General features: G+C 43.6%; 1 protein-coding gene across 1 annotated transcript; it reads left to right on the plus strand.

Moving 5' to 3' along the window:
* The first annotated feature begins 865 nt into the window (after nt 1–865).
* On the plus strand, nt 866–12,349 carry PEX13 (peroxisomal biogenesis factor 13). The gene is made up of 4 exons (XM_075862998.1): nt 866–1,005; nt 2,404–3,113; nt 4,634–4,759; nt 6,463–12,349. The coding sequence occupies exons 1-4, from the start codon at nt 908–910 to the stop codon at nt 6,753–6,755; spliced, it is 1,227 nt and encodes a 408-aa protein (XP_075719113.1). The 5' UTR covers nt 866–907; the 3' UTR covers nt 6,756–12,349.
* The last annotated feature ends 3,652 nt before the right edge of the window (nt 12,350–16,001 follow it).

The following is a 16,001-nucleotide window of genomic DNA, read 5'->3' on the forward strand; positions in this document are numbered from 1 at the left end:
ATGATGCTAGGAGCCCGGCTCCCTGCAGTGTGTTCGATCCGGGACTTGCGGCCGAAATACGTTCTGTCCATTACGGACGTAACATGCTCGTGTGAACCCAGCCTTAGCCTTTTGGGGTGTCCTGTAGCTTCTGCAAAAAACACTCCCAAAACGGGAGCTAGACACTGCTTGGAAATTTGAAGACACCTTTTCCTGGCTTGTAGCCAAAAATAAGGTGGGGGGGGGGGGTGAGTCTCCCTCCCACATTTACAGCAGCCGCTGCTTTGCCTGATTCACCTTGCTGTAATTCTGGGAAGTGCTCCCTCTGGTGGCCAACATAGGAAGACATGTCAAATTATTATTTAATTTTTAATACTTTCCACCTTGTGGAAGGAAGAAAAAAAACGTTAAAAATATAATAAAAATAAGTAACTTACGTAAAAAAAAAATGTAATTTGCGACACATTCCCTTTAAGGTTTTAACAATTGCTATTCTTTTTTTCTTTTAATAAATAAATACTTCTCATCAGGCTTCCGGGTAATCCAGTCAAATTCATCTGCTATAGATATTTCCCATAAAGAAGTGTTCCAGCAACCTTACGTGCCTGATCTTACTGTTTTCAAAATCTCTATTTTATTTTCAAAGTCAAACTGTGGAGCTCATCCCTAAAAATGACAATGGTCCATACGTTCGGAACCTCAAAATAAATTACATTCACATATTTCCCATCTTGGACTCTGTTCTGAATGAGTAACAAGGGGCGATCGGAGGTTAATTGAGCAGGCCTTTGAATGGCAGTACAGCGAAGCGTCGTCGTTAGATTAGTTAGGCCTGTGGGTGGCTCTGATGCAAAGCGTCGCTGATAGATTAGTCAGGCCTGTGCTTTGCACCGCAGCAGTGTCTTTGATGGATTAGTCAGGCCTGTGCATGGCTTTGCAGCGGAGCGAGATGGCGGCTCAGCCACCTCCTCCTAAACCATGGGAAACCCGGAGGTTCCCGGGCGGACTCCCCACAAATTCTTTTCAGTGAGTGCACGCGGCGGGGGATATCGGGAAGAGGGTAGTAGCGCTATGGGTGGTCAGGCCAAGAGGAATAAATCGTTGTAGGGTCCAAAGATCAGTGTTCTGGATGTTCAGCAGGACCTTACTATGGCCGGGGGTCCTGATGTCATCCTGTGGCTGGGCGACCACCGGCCATCTACCTGCCGTATACCGCTGGTGTTCTGGCACAGAACCGGCAGCATTCTGTGCAGGCCTGACTGGAGTCCAAAGGGCCCCTGTGTATCAGCAGTGTGACCCGGGGCCTGTAAACAGGATGACTGTCTGATCTCAGCCTCATCTCGTATATGGAGATGTCTTATGTACTTTCTGAAATATTACAATTATAAGTGATCTGACATTTTTCTGCCTCCTGTCAGAACATAACAGGTGGGTCTGATCGCTGAGACCCCCCTACTGATTTCTAGACGAGCTCCTTGATAATGTTCTGTTGAGTGATGGCCCCCGGGGCTCTTCATTGATGTCGATAGATCTGTCATATAAAACTGTACGCTGCGGCATTGGCAACTTTTTATTTAATCACCAAAACATTGAATAGTTGGGGGGCAAAATTAATTGTGACACACCAACGCTGAGCCTGGACATGGCTGCCATCAGCTGCACACCTATAGGACCTACTGTGCCCACCTGCACCCAGATGGCCCCCCAGATAGTAGATTGTACTTGGTAGTGGTGACTTCCTGGGCCTGTCGAAAGTGGGGACCAGATGGATAGATCATGTCATCGTCGTCCTAACAAGTCTATGATATTCTCGCCATGGCCCATGAACCACCTCGACTGAACCCTGCAAAAGTAACCTGTACAGAAAACCTGCGGTTGGGAATTTCGCCTGCAATGTAAAAATGAACTTCTTTACCCTCCACTACCTACACTACGTGAATAATTTTACCAGTTTAGTGAAGCCGCAAATCTGGACTGTAAAATGACTTGTCATGAGTTGGTTTTTTTTCGGTCCGGATTCGCGGACTCAGCACGGATCAGTGAAAACCATTGTTTTGCATGGGGCCATAGAAATGAATGGGTCCACGATTTATCTGCTAAATTGCACACCCAAATGCACGGTCGCGTTCATGAGGCCTTACATCCAGAGGCTTGTGAAAGGAGCAAACGAGCGCCGATCAACAAGTTGTCTCGTTGATCGGCGTTCGTTTACACGGCCCAGGACGGAGAACCTTTACACCATCGGCACACAAGTTTTAAAGACAGGAAAACCCCCTTTAAAATTGCGACAATGAAAGAAAAATTTTGGGGCAATTTTTTTTAACATCTTCCAAGCAGTTACAGGGAAATGAGCGCTTATTCTTTAATTGTAATTTAGGTGGACGTACTCTTTAACAAAATCTTGATTTGTATTTCTGTTTGTAGGTCAGCTGACTTGAGAGCCAGTACATTCACCAGGCTTGGGCAGCCAACTCTTACCAGGGTGCCACCACCCGTCCTACCTAGACCTTCTCAGCAGACTAGCACAGGCGCACTTAATACCTACCGCCCTTCATATGGCTCCTTTTCACCCGGCTTTGGCTCCTATGGTAATTATGGCAGTTCACATTATGGAGGCTACAGTCCATACAGCTATGGGTACAACAGTGGACTTGGCTATAATCGCTTCCAGACGGATGAAGTGCCACCTAGTAGGTTTGTGCGTCAAGCTGAAGAAAGTAGCCGTGGGGCCTTTCAGTCCATCGAGAGCATCGTCCACGCCTTTGCCTCAGTCAGCATGATGATGGACGCCACCTTCTCTGCTGTTTATAACAGCTTCAGGGCTGTTCTGGATGTGGCGAACCACTTTTCGAGACTGAAGGTCCACTTTACAAAGGTGTTTTCTGCGTTTGCACTGGTTAGAACCATCCGTTTTTTCTACCAACGTTTGCTGAGACTTTTGGGTCTACGGAAAAGTTCAGAAAACGAGGATTTGTGGACCGAGAGTGCTGGGACTGTGGCTCGCGTTGGTTCAGAGAGTGATGGCACCAATTCGGCCAAATCATGGCCTATTTTCTTATTTTTTGCTGTCATACTTGGTGGCCCCTACCTCATTTGGAAGCTCCTGTCTTCTGGTAATGGTGAAACTAATGAAGGTAAGTGTCAGCCAGTTTCGATTTTTTTCAGAGTACAAATAGTAAACGTCCATCATTTCTAGCAATATGAAATTCATTATTTATTATTAAAACATGCCTAATATTGAACAAAAAAACAAAACACAATCCTTCGACCATTGAAAATATATATTCTATGTAGTTCAACCAGAATATTTTAGGTATTTTTTTTGTCCCCTCTGCTGGTTTCTGTAATTGATCATCTCTCTACATAGTTGCTGAGTGGGCGGACTCTCCCTGGTGTGATGTCAGAGCCCTGTTGAGTGCTCTGAAGCAATCATATGTGTCCCTTTTTCTTCTCCCCCTTGTACTCTCACAGCATGCAGCAGCACTCCCTTCCTGAAATACTGCCCCATTCAAGTCTATGTTGTCATTGCCCGCACCGCGGGTAGACAGCAATGAAGACCTGTGATGGAAACGGTACTTAATTAGCTGCACCGCCATCATTTGGTGGAATCCTGGCAGTCGGATCGTCCGATCAGGAAGTAATGGCATATCCTAGCATTATGCCATCACTGCTAATGGTGCCACAACCTCTTTTAGTCTAGACGCATGTTGTGGTTTTATTAAAGAACAGTATAAGGAACACGAACCTAGCACTGCTTCTGTGAAAAACTGCATTGTTCATGTAAAAACTGAGATTTGCCATTTTAAATGATGCTGTTTTCTTATAGGAGTATATAGTTGAACCCTCTGATATGAGAAAAGACTACTTTATTTTACCACATCGGCCATATTTTACTTTGTAGTGCTCAAGATAAGGCTCTGTTCACATTTGCAGGTCTGGTTCTGTTCTGCTATGTCACAGGAGCAGAACAACAAGAATAACGGAAGCTCGGGAAACATTGCATGACGGAAACCAATGGCGCCAGATGGATCCCTTTGTCTTTGACGGGTTCCATTGGGTCTCTGTTGTGGTTTCCATCATTTTGCTGGACATAAAAACGCAGCACGCTGTGCTATTTTGTCCGGTAAAAATAATGGAATCTGTGACAAGCCCCTAACTGAGCCTCCGATCCAAATGTGAACAGGCCCTTGCTGTACTATTATGCCCGTCAAAATGGTGGAAACGGTGACGGAAACCTCATAGAACTCTTAAGTCAATGTGTTCTCTCAGTCTATGTTGGTTTCCGTCATGCAATGGATCCCGAGCTTGCGCTATTCTTGTTTTGTTGCTATGACAGAGCAGAACAACGAAACGCGGAATGCAGATGTGAACACAGCCAGTTAAAGTAACAGTTCACCTGACAGCGTCACTTATAATTTAGGACTCATGCACATGGCAATGGTGTGTCTATGAAATGTAAATGAATGCGCTGCGTCGGTAATATGGCATTTATTCCAGCATGACTCAATTTTCTTTTAACCTCTATGTGCCTTTATGTGAAATCCGAACAAAAACCGTAATAATGATTTACTTAAAAGTTTCTTTAAAATAGTATTTAATACCAGGTGGATTACCATCTTTTAGTACTTAATTAAAAAATTCATGTTTTGTCTAGAAAACGTAAACTGGGCACGTGGGGAGGATGACCATGTGGTGGGAAGAGCCGAATATGACTTCACAGCTACTTCAGAAGAAGAGATTTCCTTCCGTGCTGGAGATTTACTCAACCTGGCTCCTAAAGGTCTGAACATTTGTTGTTAAAGAGAACCAATCACATCTGAATAAATCTCATGACGAGATAGGATAAGGAAATATTGTGATTACTTTATATATATATATATATATATATATATATATTATATTATATTTCACAAAAAAACAAGATAAAAGTCAATGTCCGCCCCTATATGTAAATGAGGCAATTAATTCAGAAGAATAACCTCAGAAGACAGAAAAGGCTCCCAGTGTGCAGTAGGCAGCCTCTGAAACCTTGCGACATTTTAGCTTTATTCTAATGAGTTTCTTAATGGACAACTGGGCGTGTTTTACTTTTTGGCCAAGTGGGCGTTGTGGAGAGAAGTGTATGACGCTGACCAACCAGTGACCAATCAGCGTCATACACTTCTCCCCAGTCATTTACTCTGCACATAGTGATATAGTTATATCGCTATGTGTAGCCACATAAACACACTATAAAGTTACTCAAGTGTCCTGACGTCTTGTGTGATATTTACAGCAAGGCAAGCGTAATCTCGCGAGATTACGATGTAACCTGTCATTTAAAACGAGATTACGCTTGCCTTGCTGTAAATATCACACAGACGCTACAGAAGTGTCAGGATTCTGAATCGACATCACGTCCTGGCTGGAGGTAATGTATATTCATTGTCAGGACACTGCAGTGATGTTATAGTATGCTATATCGATCGCTATGTGCTGTGTAAATAAATGGAGAGAAGTGTATGACGCTGATTGGTCAGCGTCATACACTTCTCTCCACAACGCCCACTTGGCCATATAGTAAAACACGCTCACTTGTCCATTAAGAAACTCATTAGCATAAAGCTAATATAGGTCATAACTCCGTCAAAAATGATTGTTTTTCTAAATAAAAAACACTGCTGTAATCTACATTACAGCGCCGATCACATCATGTACAAGATAGGCCACTTATAATGTGGTGACAGATCCTCATTAAGGTAAGAGCCGGCTCTGCAGCAATGCATGGTTTGTAAATAAGCCCAGGGCGGGTCAATTTTGACCTAATTCTCAGATCATGTATATTTAAAATGGTAGAAGTTAGTAGCACCAATTAGAAATCGCTATGTGGAGTCTTGTTGTGCTTGTTACAGTGTTTCTCTTTTAAAGGAATTTCTAGGAGCAAAACATTGATGGCCTATTCTTTAGGTGAATGCAGCTGAGCTGGACTCTCATCGATCAACAGAACTAAAGCTCAGCAGTAACCGACACAGTGACATACATACGAGTGTGGCTGTTTCTGGTACTGCATCATAACCGCGCTCAGCCCTTACTTGAGTGGGCTCCGCTGCATTACCAGACAAAGACACACTCCTATATATGTTACTGTGCCAGGTACTGCAATTAAAGGCCAACGACGTTCAAGCAAACAACGCTGCCCTTTTATTCTGTTGACCCGCATCGATCTTTCTTTGATGGCCTATCCTAAGAATAGACCATTACTGTAGTATCCCGGACTACCCTTTTAATCGTCATCCTATGAAAAAGGTCCTAGTGTGTATAAGATAAGGAAATTAGGTTGCAAGCTCCACAGAGGATAGATGTGAGTGATTACAATTTGTGTACGGAGTCGCAGAATATGCTGGATCAACATAAGCGAGGTTATATATATAATAAGTCGGAAGTGTGCTGTATTCTGACATATTTTATAGTCCTTTTAAAATTAAAGTATTTGTTTCTTTTCAGAACAACAATCTAAAGTAAGAGGCTGGCTGCTCGGAAGTGTGGCTGGACAAACCGGATTTGTTCCAGCCAATTACATCAAAATCCTAGGCAAAAGAAAGGGCAAAAAGGCTGCCGAGTCTGAGAAGAGACCGGAGGAGCAGCAGCCGTTGCCTAACACCACAGCACTGAGTGCAGCTACTCCGGTGGCTACATTAGAAGAGCAGGAAGCCGCACTAGAGTCTGTCTTTGTGGAAACCAACACAGTATGTGATGTTGATCCCAACATAAGCCGCAGGGATACGTTCGATCTGTAGAAAAATGTGGGTCTTGATAAAAATGCACTGCGATGCTGCACCACAACTTATATTGAATGTGCACAGAGCCATATACAGTAAGTTCAGCTTTAAAGGGGTTTTCCCAGAATCAAAAATTATCACCTATCCACGGGATAGGCTGTTTGCCTTATTTTCATAGACATTGAATGGAGCAGTGGGCGCATGCTCAACCGCCGCTCCATTTAAGCTCCTCCTCACTCTGGGGTGTGCATTGAGGAGTAACGGGGTTCGGGAACCCCGTTCTAATGATCGGTGGGGGTCCCAGCGATCAGGCAAATATCACCGATCCGCTGGATAGGTGATCATTTTGGATTCTGAGAATACCCCTTTGATGGTGCTGGATGTCTTCATACATGGTTTTATAGATGTCTAAGTTAACAATTAAAGGGAACTGCACTATGTTTTCTTACAATACTGTGTTTATGAAGCTTTTGGTCTCTGTACTGACCAAAAAGGGCAACTTTTTACCAATTTTATTGCCTGTGCATGTGATGGCAAACTGCGTCATGTTTGATAGAATGCATCCCTCATTTTTGGCCACCAGTGAATTCTGGCCGTGATCTTGAAGCGGTTTCCAAGAAAAAACATTCACTATCGATATGTGATCAGTGGGTTTCACTGGGGTCAGCAGATTGAAGGGGCTGCGGCATCTTCAATGTTTATCCATGCCCGGTGGCTTTTAGGGTCGTCCCCTGACCGATCGCACATTCGTCTATATTTTTTCCTGGAAAACCTTTTTTAATAGACTTACACAGAAATAGAAAACTTCCCGCAGCTGGCCATAAATGGTACGATTTTTTTGCCGTCGAACAAGCAGACAATTCTCTTAGGAGGGTTCTCCGATGGGGGCATCAACGTGATAATCAAGACCACCCAAGGATGTACCAAGCCTTCCTACTGGGCAGGAACAGGTTTTTTTCAAACCCATGTACCCTGTAAACCCCTTTTCAGAACCCGTACTGTTTTCCATGCATGTAATGATGTTCCACCCTGACGAGAACATTTCACAGGATTGTCTGCCGGTTTCTTGGAGGAACGTCATACACTGGATGACCACAATCTATTTCTAACCCTTTTTCTATGTTACTTTGCAAATAATTCTGTTTCAGAGAGTGTAATATAATTCAGTAATCTAACAATGGTGGCACACAAAATTATAGGAGACACTTTTTTGCTGGAGGATTTTTAAATAATTTGCAAGAATTCTAGCAAGTGTTTATCGAACTTTTTATCGCCAAGCATACTGTAAGATTGATATCTGTGGCAGCCCTAACTACAGCTTGGAGCACAGCATGCCTACTGTAGATCTGCGGGTTCACTAAAGGGGATTCTAAACTTTTCCCGAAAAAAAAAAAGCACAATTAGGATCCATTGTCAGACAAAATAAATAGCAGTCACCCTATGGATTTGTGCATTAATGTGAATGGATCTTTAAATTCATTGCACTAGGAAGGAGCTTAAACCTTTTGAAGTGAAGAACATTGTAATCGTTCTACTCTGGTCTTGTATAAAAGTCTCACAAATGTTCTTGTTTTCACTAAAGTTGCACTTGAACATAGTGAATTACTGGCGGTACACAAATGTGCAGCTGCAATAACCTGGCCTTTACCAACACTTAGGCCTCATGCACACGACCGTGTTTTTGCGGCCGCAATTCCCCCGAAAATCCACGGGAGAATTGCGGCCCCATTCTTTTCTATGGGGCCGTGCACACGACCGTAGTTTTTGCGGTCCGTGCACGGCCCGGGAGCCCGGACCGCAGAAAGAACGGGCATGTCTTATTACGGCCCAGTACTGCGGTCCGGACTCATTGAAAACAATGGACGCGGCCATGTGCATGTCCCACGATTTGCGGGCGGCCTGCAGCTGACAGTCCGCTGACAGTCCGCAGCCGGCCGACCCAAGAAAATCACGGCCGTGCACACGGCTACGGTCGTGTGCATGAGGCCTTAGTTTTTCAGATATCGAAAATATTATTTTTTATGGTTTATCCCTGGCCAGCTACAGCAGGATCGATCTATAGGGGCAAGCAGTAACCCACAAACCAGCTTAATATCCCACTTAATGGTAGGAGGGAGGTGCCTGCATCTGGGAGGAGACGCTGGTCGCTTCTGGGAACTGTAGTTCCTAAGTTAGGATAGGCGGCCGCGTGGTAGGAGCAATAGGACTGCCGAGTGCAAACTGGAGAAGAGGAATCGAAGTACTCCGATTGGAAGCTAAAAGTTATTTGCATTGGGCAGTTCATTTTCAGAAGTTATAGGGAGTCTGTTGGCACATTTTAGACTAACAAATGGCTGGTTAACGACGGGGTGAAGATGTACATACGAGTAAGGTGTATCATAGGTCTTGCATTAGGCTTAAAAAAAAAAAAAAAAACGCTGCGAGACGTATGCTAATTAGGCTGGAGAGTCCGTCCAGTGAGAAAGTGTCAGGCATCTTTCAGTTCATTGACGGCTCTGCCTGTCTGACCATGAAAATAAGCAGAGCCGTTGATGAACTGCAGAGGGGGGTAGTTGAAGCACGCAGTAACCGAATTAGCATACGACGTGCGGTGGAATAGAAGTTATCTTTACCCTTATGCAAGCCCTATGATCTATATCTTCCTCTACCCCATCTCTAACTAGCTTTGCCAAACATTTGTTAGCCTAAAACGCGCTGCCAGATTCCCACAAATGTAGTGTACTTTTGGGAAAAACAATTGATTGTTGGACAACCAATTTAAAGCTCAACTACACTCAGTACCTGAAAAGTCTGAATTGAATGTTTCGCTTACTCACAGGAACATGAGGGATTGTTTGGTGGGACCATCAGTCTGTACGGCTGTAGTTGTCGCAGTGTATACCTGTGACAAGGAGGCAGCAAGGTGGCCACCGGTGATTCTGCTTCCTGACCAATTATAGCTCTATAGGGTTAAAAAAACGCTACGTTCCATCTGAGCTTTCCGCAGGAACGCAGCCCTGACAGACACAGACACAAACGGGAACCATAGGTTTCCATTTCCATCACCATTGATTTCAATGGTGACGGATCCGGTGCCAATGATTTCCATTTGTCTCCGTTGTGCAAGGGTTCCATTGTTTTGACAAAATCATTATGGTGGTCGGCTACGCTATTGATTTTGGCAAAATGATGGAACCCTTGCACAACAGAGACCAACGGAAACCATTGACACCGGATCCGTCACCATTGAAATCAATGGTGATGGAAACAGAAACCTGTGTTTCTATTTGTGTCTGTCAGGACTCAGCTCCGATGGAAAGCTCAGTCAGAACGGAGCCCTAGCGCAGATGTGAACGAAGCCTTATCTCCTTGTTTATGCAATGGGCACAGGGGGCAGCTAACAGTGAAATGGCACTAAAGTAGATCTGCTTCCTAGACCCCTGAGTAGGACTTTGTAGTGTTAGGGATAGCTGGAGTCTCCTCTGAGTTTTCAGGGTTTCAGGGGAGCTCGGCTTTCGTTTTTGACATAGTTGCCTAAAAAGTGCCACATGGCAGTAATGTATTTCTACAGACAAGTTGTAATGGTGACCGTAAAATGTCAATGGTAAAATTTAATTGTAAGGTTTCCAGGAGACAAAAGATTCTGGGGTGACTTTATAACTTAATGGCACTTTTTTAATGGTTAGGTGCTGCGAAGTATCAGATTTTGTGAAATTACACTTGAGATAATATTAAACTTCTTCTGTGCCTAAAATCTATGCTGTGCGCCTGTTTCTGTAGAGTAGCTGTGGAGCTTCCTGAGCTGCGGTTTAATGGGATTAAATAGGAACTCCGTATTTAGATGACAAATGTTCCTTTGTGGTGTTTCTTATCAGTCCGACCAAAGTCTTTTCTCTTGGAATTTCCATCCTCTTATGAGATCTTGCTTTTGTCTGAAGTCGTCAGCAGATATTTGTGCGGGAGTGAAATGTTGAATGCAACTGAGCTCACGATCACTCATTCAGACAGGGGTCCCCATAGCAAACATCAAATTATGCCCCCCATTACGGTGCCAGACTTTGCACTCAGGACAGAGGGGCCTGGTGTTTGATTACCCCCCCCCCCCCCCCCACGCAAGCTTTCCAGGACCCTTGGCCCGGGTCTTTACCCCTTTCTTTGCTAACAATGCCGTTTCGCTGCAGAGGCGAGTCCTGTGATGTTCTATCATAATTGCAATGAGAACGCAAACACAACCCATTAGGGCTATGTTCACCATGTGTTTTGGCCTACATTTAAGGAATACACTGGGAAAAGCTCCCGACATACATTAAATGTAGGCTGGGCCAGATGCCGAACAATGGCATCCGTCACCACAGATTGTAATGGTATCTGTTCAATGGATACGTCATGAACTGTCATGACCGTTTTTATGCCGAATAATACACTACGGGTGACAGATGCCACTGTTAGGCAGACTCGTTGAGAGAATCTTTTATCTCTTCAAGGTACAAATAGGCCATGTTACAATGCAAAGGATCCACATAAGCAACTGGGCTGAAGAACTCAAAGTTGAGGCACGCTTTAATGAGGCTATAATGGCATCTGTTTAACTGATCTGCTATGAGACGCTTGTGACGTATAAATATAACAGATGCCTGTGAGAGGTGTCATAGAGTGACGTTTGTCACCCATAGGCTACCATGTGGAATAAAAAAAAAAAAAAAAATGTATCCTGGACTCCACAGATGGAATAGCGTAGTCCTGATGTGAGCGGATAAAGAACTTACAGCCAATCGTATTGTCTGACTATACACAGCGAGCACTTTTGGTGTAATGTTTTTGTTTGGCCTGTCGGTATGATAAGAGACTATGGGTAAGTTTGACATAACTTTCGAGACATTTCTCGGTGCGTACTGTAAACGTACACGTCAAACGCAGTGTGTACAGGGCCGTAGGAGTCAGAGGAGCAACGCTCACTTCTTCTGACCTGCTGGGGACATTTAGTAAGTGTAGTCCTCCACTAGTTGAGCTTTGAAGCATTTTGCAGGTTGAATAATTCAAAGAGGTCCTGACCTAATCACATGTAGATATGATGGAGGTTCAGGCATAATAAACCTGTCAAAAATCGAATTCAGAATGATTTTGTTGTAAAACGCAATCTGACGTCAGTCTGCATAGAACACGATTGTAACATTGGGGTTCTTCTAGGAATCGACTGTCGGACTAGTAGGACAACGTTTAACAGGACCTCTAAAACCCATTTACAATAAACATTTCATTTGAGACTAATTGAAAGTTTTACATTTAGTTACTGAATTGCTTTTTGGATATATATGTACATGGCGCTAAATGACTTCAATGTTTCTGTTATTCTCGAACGCTGTTTCTGGCTCAACAATCGACAAAAAAACCTACATAGGAGCAGATGCTGAACGTCGCTTTTTAACCCTGGACCTCGTGGGAGATGTTGGTCAGCAGAGTGTAAAAGATTCTTTGCTGCTTCAGTGTGATGTCAGGAAACTGCTGTAAATAATTACAATTCTTGGGATCTCCCTGATCAGAATTACAAAAATAAGACTATTTTATTAAAAAAACAAAAAAACACAATAGCTGTGTGCTGTCATCTGAAATAAATGTTCTAAATATTTATTAGACGGTTGCTTGGCTGTTTTTTTTTTTCCGTTTATCCTTCTAAATGATTGACGTTTATTTTGTTGTCTATAAATAACCACCGGCTGCGCTGGACTCCATCATATGCCCGTCCTCAGCACTGCATGGACTTACTGGATCACTTATTAGGAAGACCCAGTGTCCCCCAGTCATCTGCCAGTCTAACGTTAACTCATATACACAGCTTCTAACCACAGGAGTACAGTCAGCCTAATGGACACCAGTAATGTAGACAAAATACCTGAGGTCACTGGTCGTGGCGCTTAAAGAGTGGCTCATGACATCACTGCTGTAACGTGTTCCAGCCTGCAGCAGTGGCCATCTTGAAAATGAGCTTAAAAGGGTCTTCCTTAATTTTTTTTATTTAGCCCTCTTATTCATAAAGCATAAGAGGGCTTTCCAAGGTGCTAAGGTCTGTACATTCTTCACCCGCCCCACCTCCCTTCCCTGTCTGTGCAATATATGGGACACACATGCTGTACAATTTACAGAGAGTGTGTCCATGGCGCGGCCGTGTCAGTATGTGACATGGCCGCTGCAGCGACAACCTTTTTGTTAGTGAGCGAAGGGGGCATTTAAAAAAAAAAAAAACATGTAATTGGTAAGCTCTCTCACTCTGTATGAATAAAATAACTAGATTTAAAAGGGCCCCTGGACAAACCCTATTAGGCCTCATGCACACTACCGTAAGGTTTTTTACTGTCCGCAAATACAGATACACATCTGTAGCCATCCGCAATTGGAAAAATGGCCATAGGTTTCTATGGGCGAGCCTGTTACGCAATTGCGCACCAGAATAGGACATGTTCTATAATTTGCGGATCGTTTCTGCGGCCCGGACACACACCTGTAAATATACGGAAAGGTGTCCGTGGCCAATAGAAATGAATGGGTCTGCAACTTCATCTGTAATTATGGGTGAAAATTACAGTCGTGTGCATAAGGTTTAGGTTTCTGTGCGAGAACGAAGACCTCAAATAATTACACTACTCCCAAAATTTAGTTTCATGTTGCTTGATTTTTTTCCTGCTTTAAAGAGGCTCTGTCACCACATTATAAGTGCCCTATCTTCTAAATGATGTGATCGGCGCTGTAATGTAGATAACCGCGGTGTTTTTTATTTAGAAAAACAAATTTTGACCAAGTTATGACCTAGTTTAGATTTATGCTAATGACTTTCTTAATGCCCAACTGGGCGTTTTTTTTTTAGCTTTTAACCAAGTGGGCGCTGTAAAGAGAAGTGTATGACGCTGACCAATCAGCGTCATACACTGCTCTCCATTCATGTACTCCGCACATAGTGATCTTGCAAGATTACGATGTGCTGTCACTTACACATTAATGTTACTGAAGTGTCTTGAGAGTGAATAGCCATCGCTTCCAGCCAGGACGCGATGTCTATTCACACTCCCCACACTTCGGTAACGTTTGTGTGGGACTTTGACAGCAAGCGAGATCACGCTGTGGATGACAGCACAGCGTGATCTCGATGTGCTGTGTGAGTAAGTGACACAAAAAACGTTACCGAAGTGTCGGGATTGTGAATAGACATCGCGTCCTGGCTGGAAGCAATGTCTATTCACTCTCAAGACACTTCAGTAACGTTAATGTGTGAGTAAGTGACAGCACATCGTCATCTCGCAAGATCACGATGTGCTGAGTAAATTAATGGAGAGCAGTGTATGACGCTGAATGGTCAGCGTCATACACTTCTCTTTACAGCGCCCACTTGGTCAAAAGCTAAAAAACGCCCATTTGGGCATTAGGAAAGTCATTCGCATAAATCTAAAATAGGTCATAGCTCCGTCAAAATTTATAGTTTTTCTAAATAAAAAACACTGCTGTAATCTACATTACAGCGCCAATCAGATTATGTAGGAGATAGGGCACTTATAATGTCAAGACAGAGCCTCTTTAAAAGAGGCTCTGTCACCACATTATAAGTGCCCTATCTTGTACATAATGTAATCGGCGCTGTAATGTAGATTACAGCAATGTTTTTTATTTAGAAAAACGATCATTTTAGCTTTATGCTAATGAGTTTCTTAATGGACAACTGGGCATGTTTTACTTTTTGACCACGTGGGCGTTATGGAGAGAAGTGTATGACGCTGACCAATCGGCGTCATACACTTCTCCCCATTCATTTACACAGCATATAGCTATATCGCTATGTGCAGCCACATAAACACACTATAACATTACTGTTGTGTCCTGACAGTGAATATACATTACCTCCAGCCAGGACGTGATGTCTATTCACAATCCTGACACTTCTGTAGCGTCTGTGTGATATTTACAGCAAGGCAAGCGTAATCTCGCGAGACTACGATGTAACCTGTCATTTAAAATGAGATTACGCTTGCCTTGATGTAAATATCACACAGACGCTACAGAAGTGTCAGGATTGTGAAGAGACATCACGTCCTGGCTGGAGGTAATGTATATTCACTGTCAGGACACAGCAGTAATGTTATAGTGTGTTTATGTGGCTGCACATAGCGATATACAGTGAAGGAAATAAGTATTTGATCCCTTGCTGATTTTGTAAGTTTGCCCACTGTCAAAGACATGAACTGTCTAGAATTTTTAGGCTAGGTTAATTTTACCAGTGAGAGATAGATTATATAAAAAAAAAAGAAAATCACATAGTCAAAATTATATATATTTATTTGCATTGTGCACAGAGAAATAAGTATTTGATCCCTTTGCCAAACAAGACTTAATACTTGGTGGCAAAACCCTCGTTGGCAAGCACAGCAGTCAGACTTTTTTTGTAGTTGATGATGAGGTTTGCACACATGTTAGATGGAATTTTGGCCCACTCCTCTTTGCAGATCATCTGTAAATCATTAAGATTTTGAGGCTGTCGCTTGGCAACTTGGATCTTCAGCTCCCTCCATAAGTTTTCGATGGGATTAAGGTCTGGAGACTGGCTAGGCCACTCCATGACCTTAATGTGCTTCTTTTTGAGCCACTCCTTTGTTGCCTTGGCTGTATGTTTCGGGTCATTGTCGTGCTGAAAGACCCAGCCACGAGCCATTTTTAATGTCCTGGTGGAGGAAGGAGGTTGTCACTCAGGATTTGACGGTACATGGCTCCATCCATTCTCCCATTGATGCGGTGAAGTAGTCCTGTGCCCTTAGCAGAGAAACACCCCCAAAACATAATGTTTCCACCTCCATGCTTGACAGTGGGGACGGTGTTCTTCGGGTCATAGGCAGCATTTCTCCAAACACGGCGAGTTGAGTTAATTCCAAAGAGCTCAATTTTAGTCTCATCTGACCACAGCACCTTCTCCCAATCACTCTCAGAATCATCCAGATGTTCATTTGCAAACTTCAGACGGGCCTGTACATGTGCCTTCTTGAGCAGGGGGACCTTGCGGGCACTGCAGGATTTTAATCAATTACGGCGTAATGTGTTACCAATGGTTTTCTTGGTGAGGCCCCATGCACACGACAGCAAAAAACCTCCGTTTTTGCGGACCGCAATTGCGGTCCGCAAAAACGCAGCCATTCACTTTCATTGAACACTGACACCTTTCCGTAGCACTACGGAAGGGTGTCAGTGCCGTGGAAATGTTCCAGGAATTATGGAACTTGTCCGTTCTTTCGCATTTTGCGGGCCGTGCTC

The sequence above is a fragment of the Rhinoderma darwinii genome, chromosome 4, assembly GCF_050947455.1.
Source record: "Rhinoderma darwinii isolate aRhiDar2 chromosome 4, aRhiDar2.hap1, whole genome shotgun sequence".
In the NCBI taxonomy this organism is placed as follows: Eukaryota; Metazoa; Chordata; class Amphibia; order Anura; family Rhinodermatidae; genus Rhinoderma; species Rhinoderma darwinii.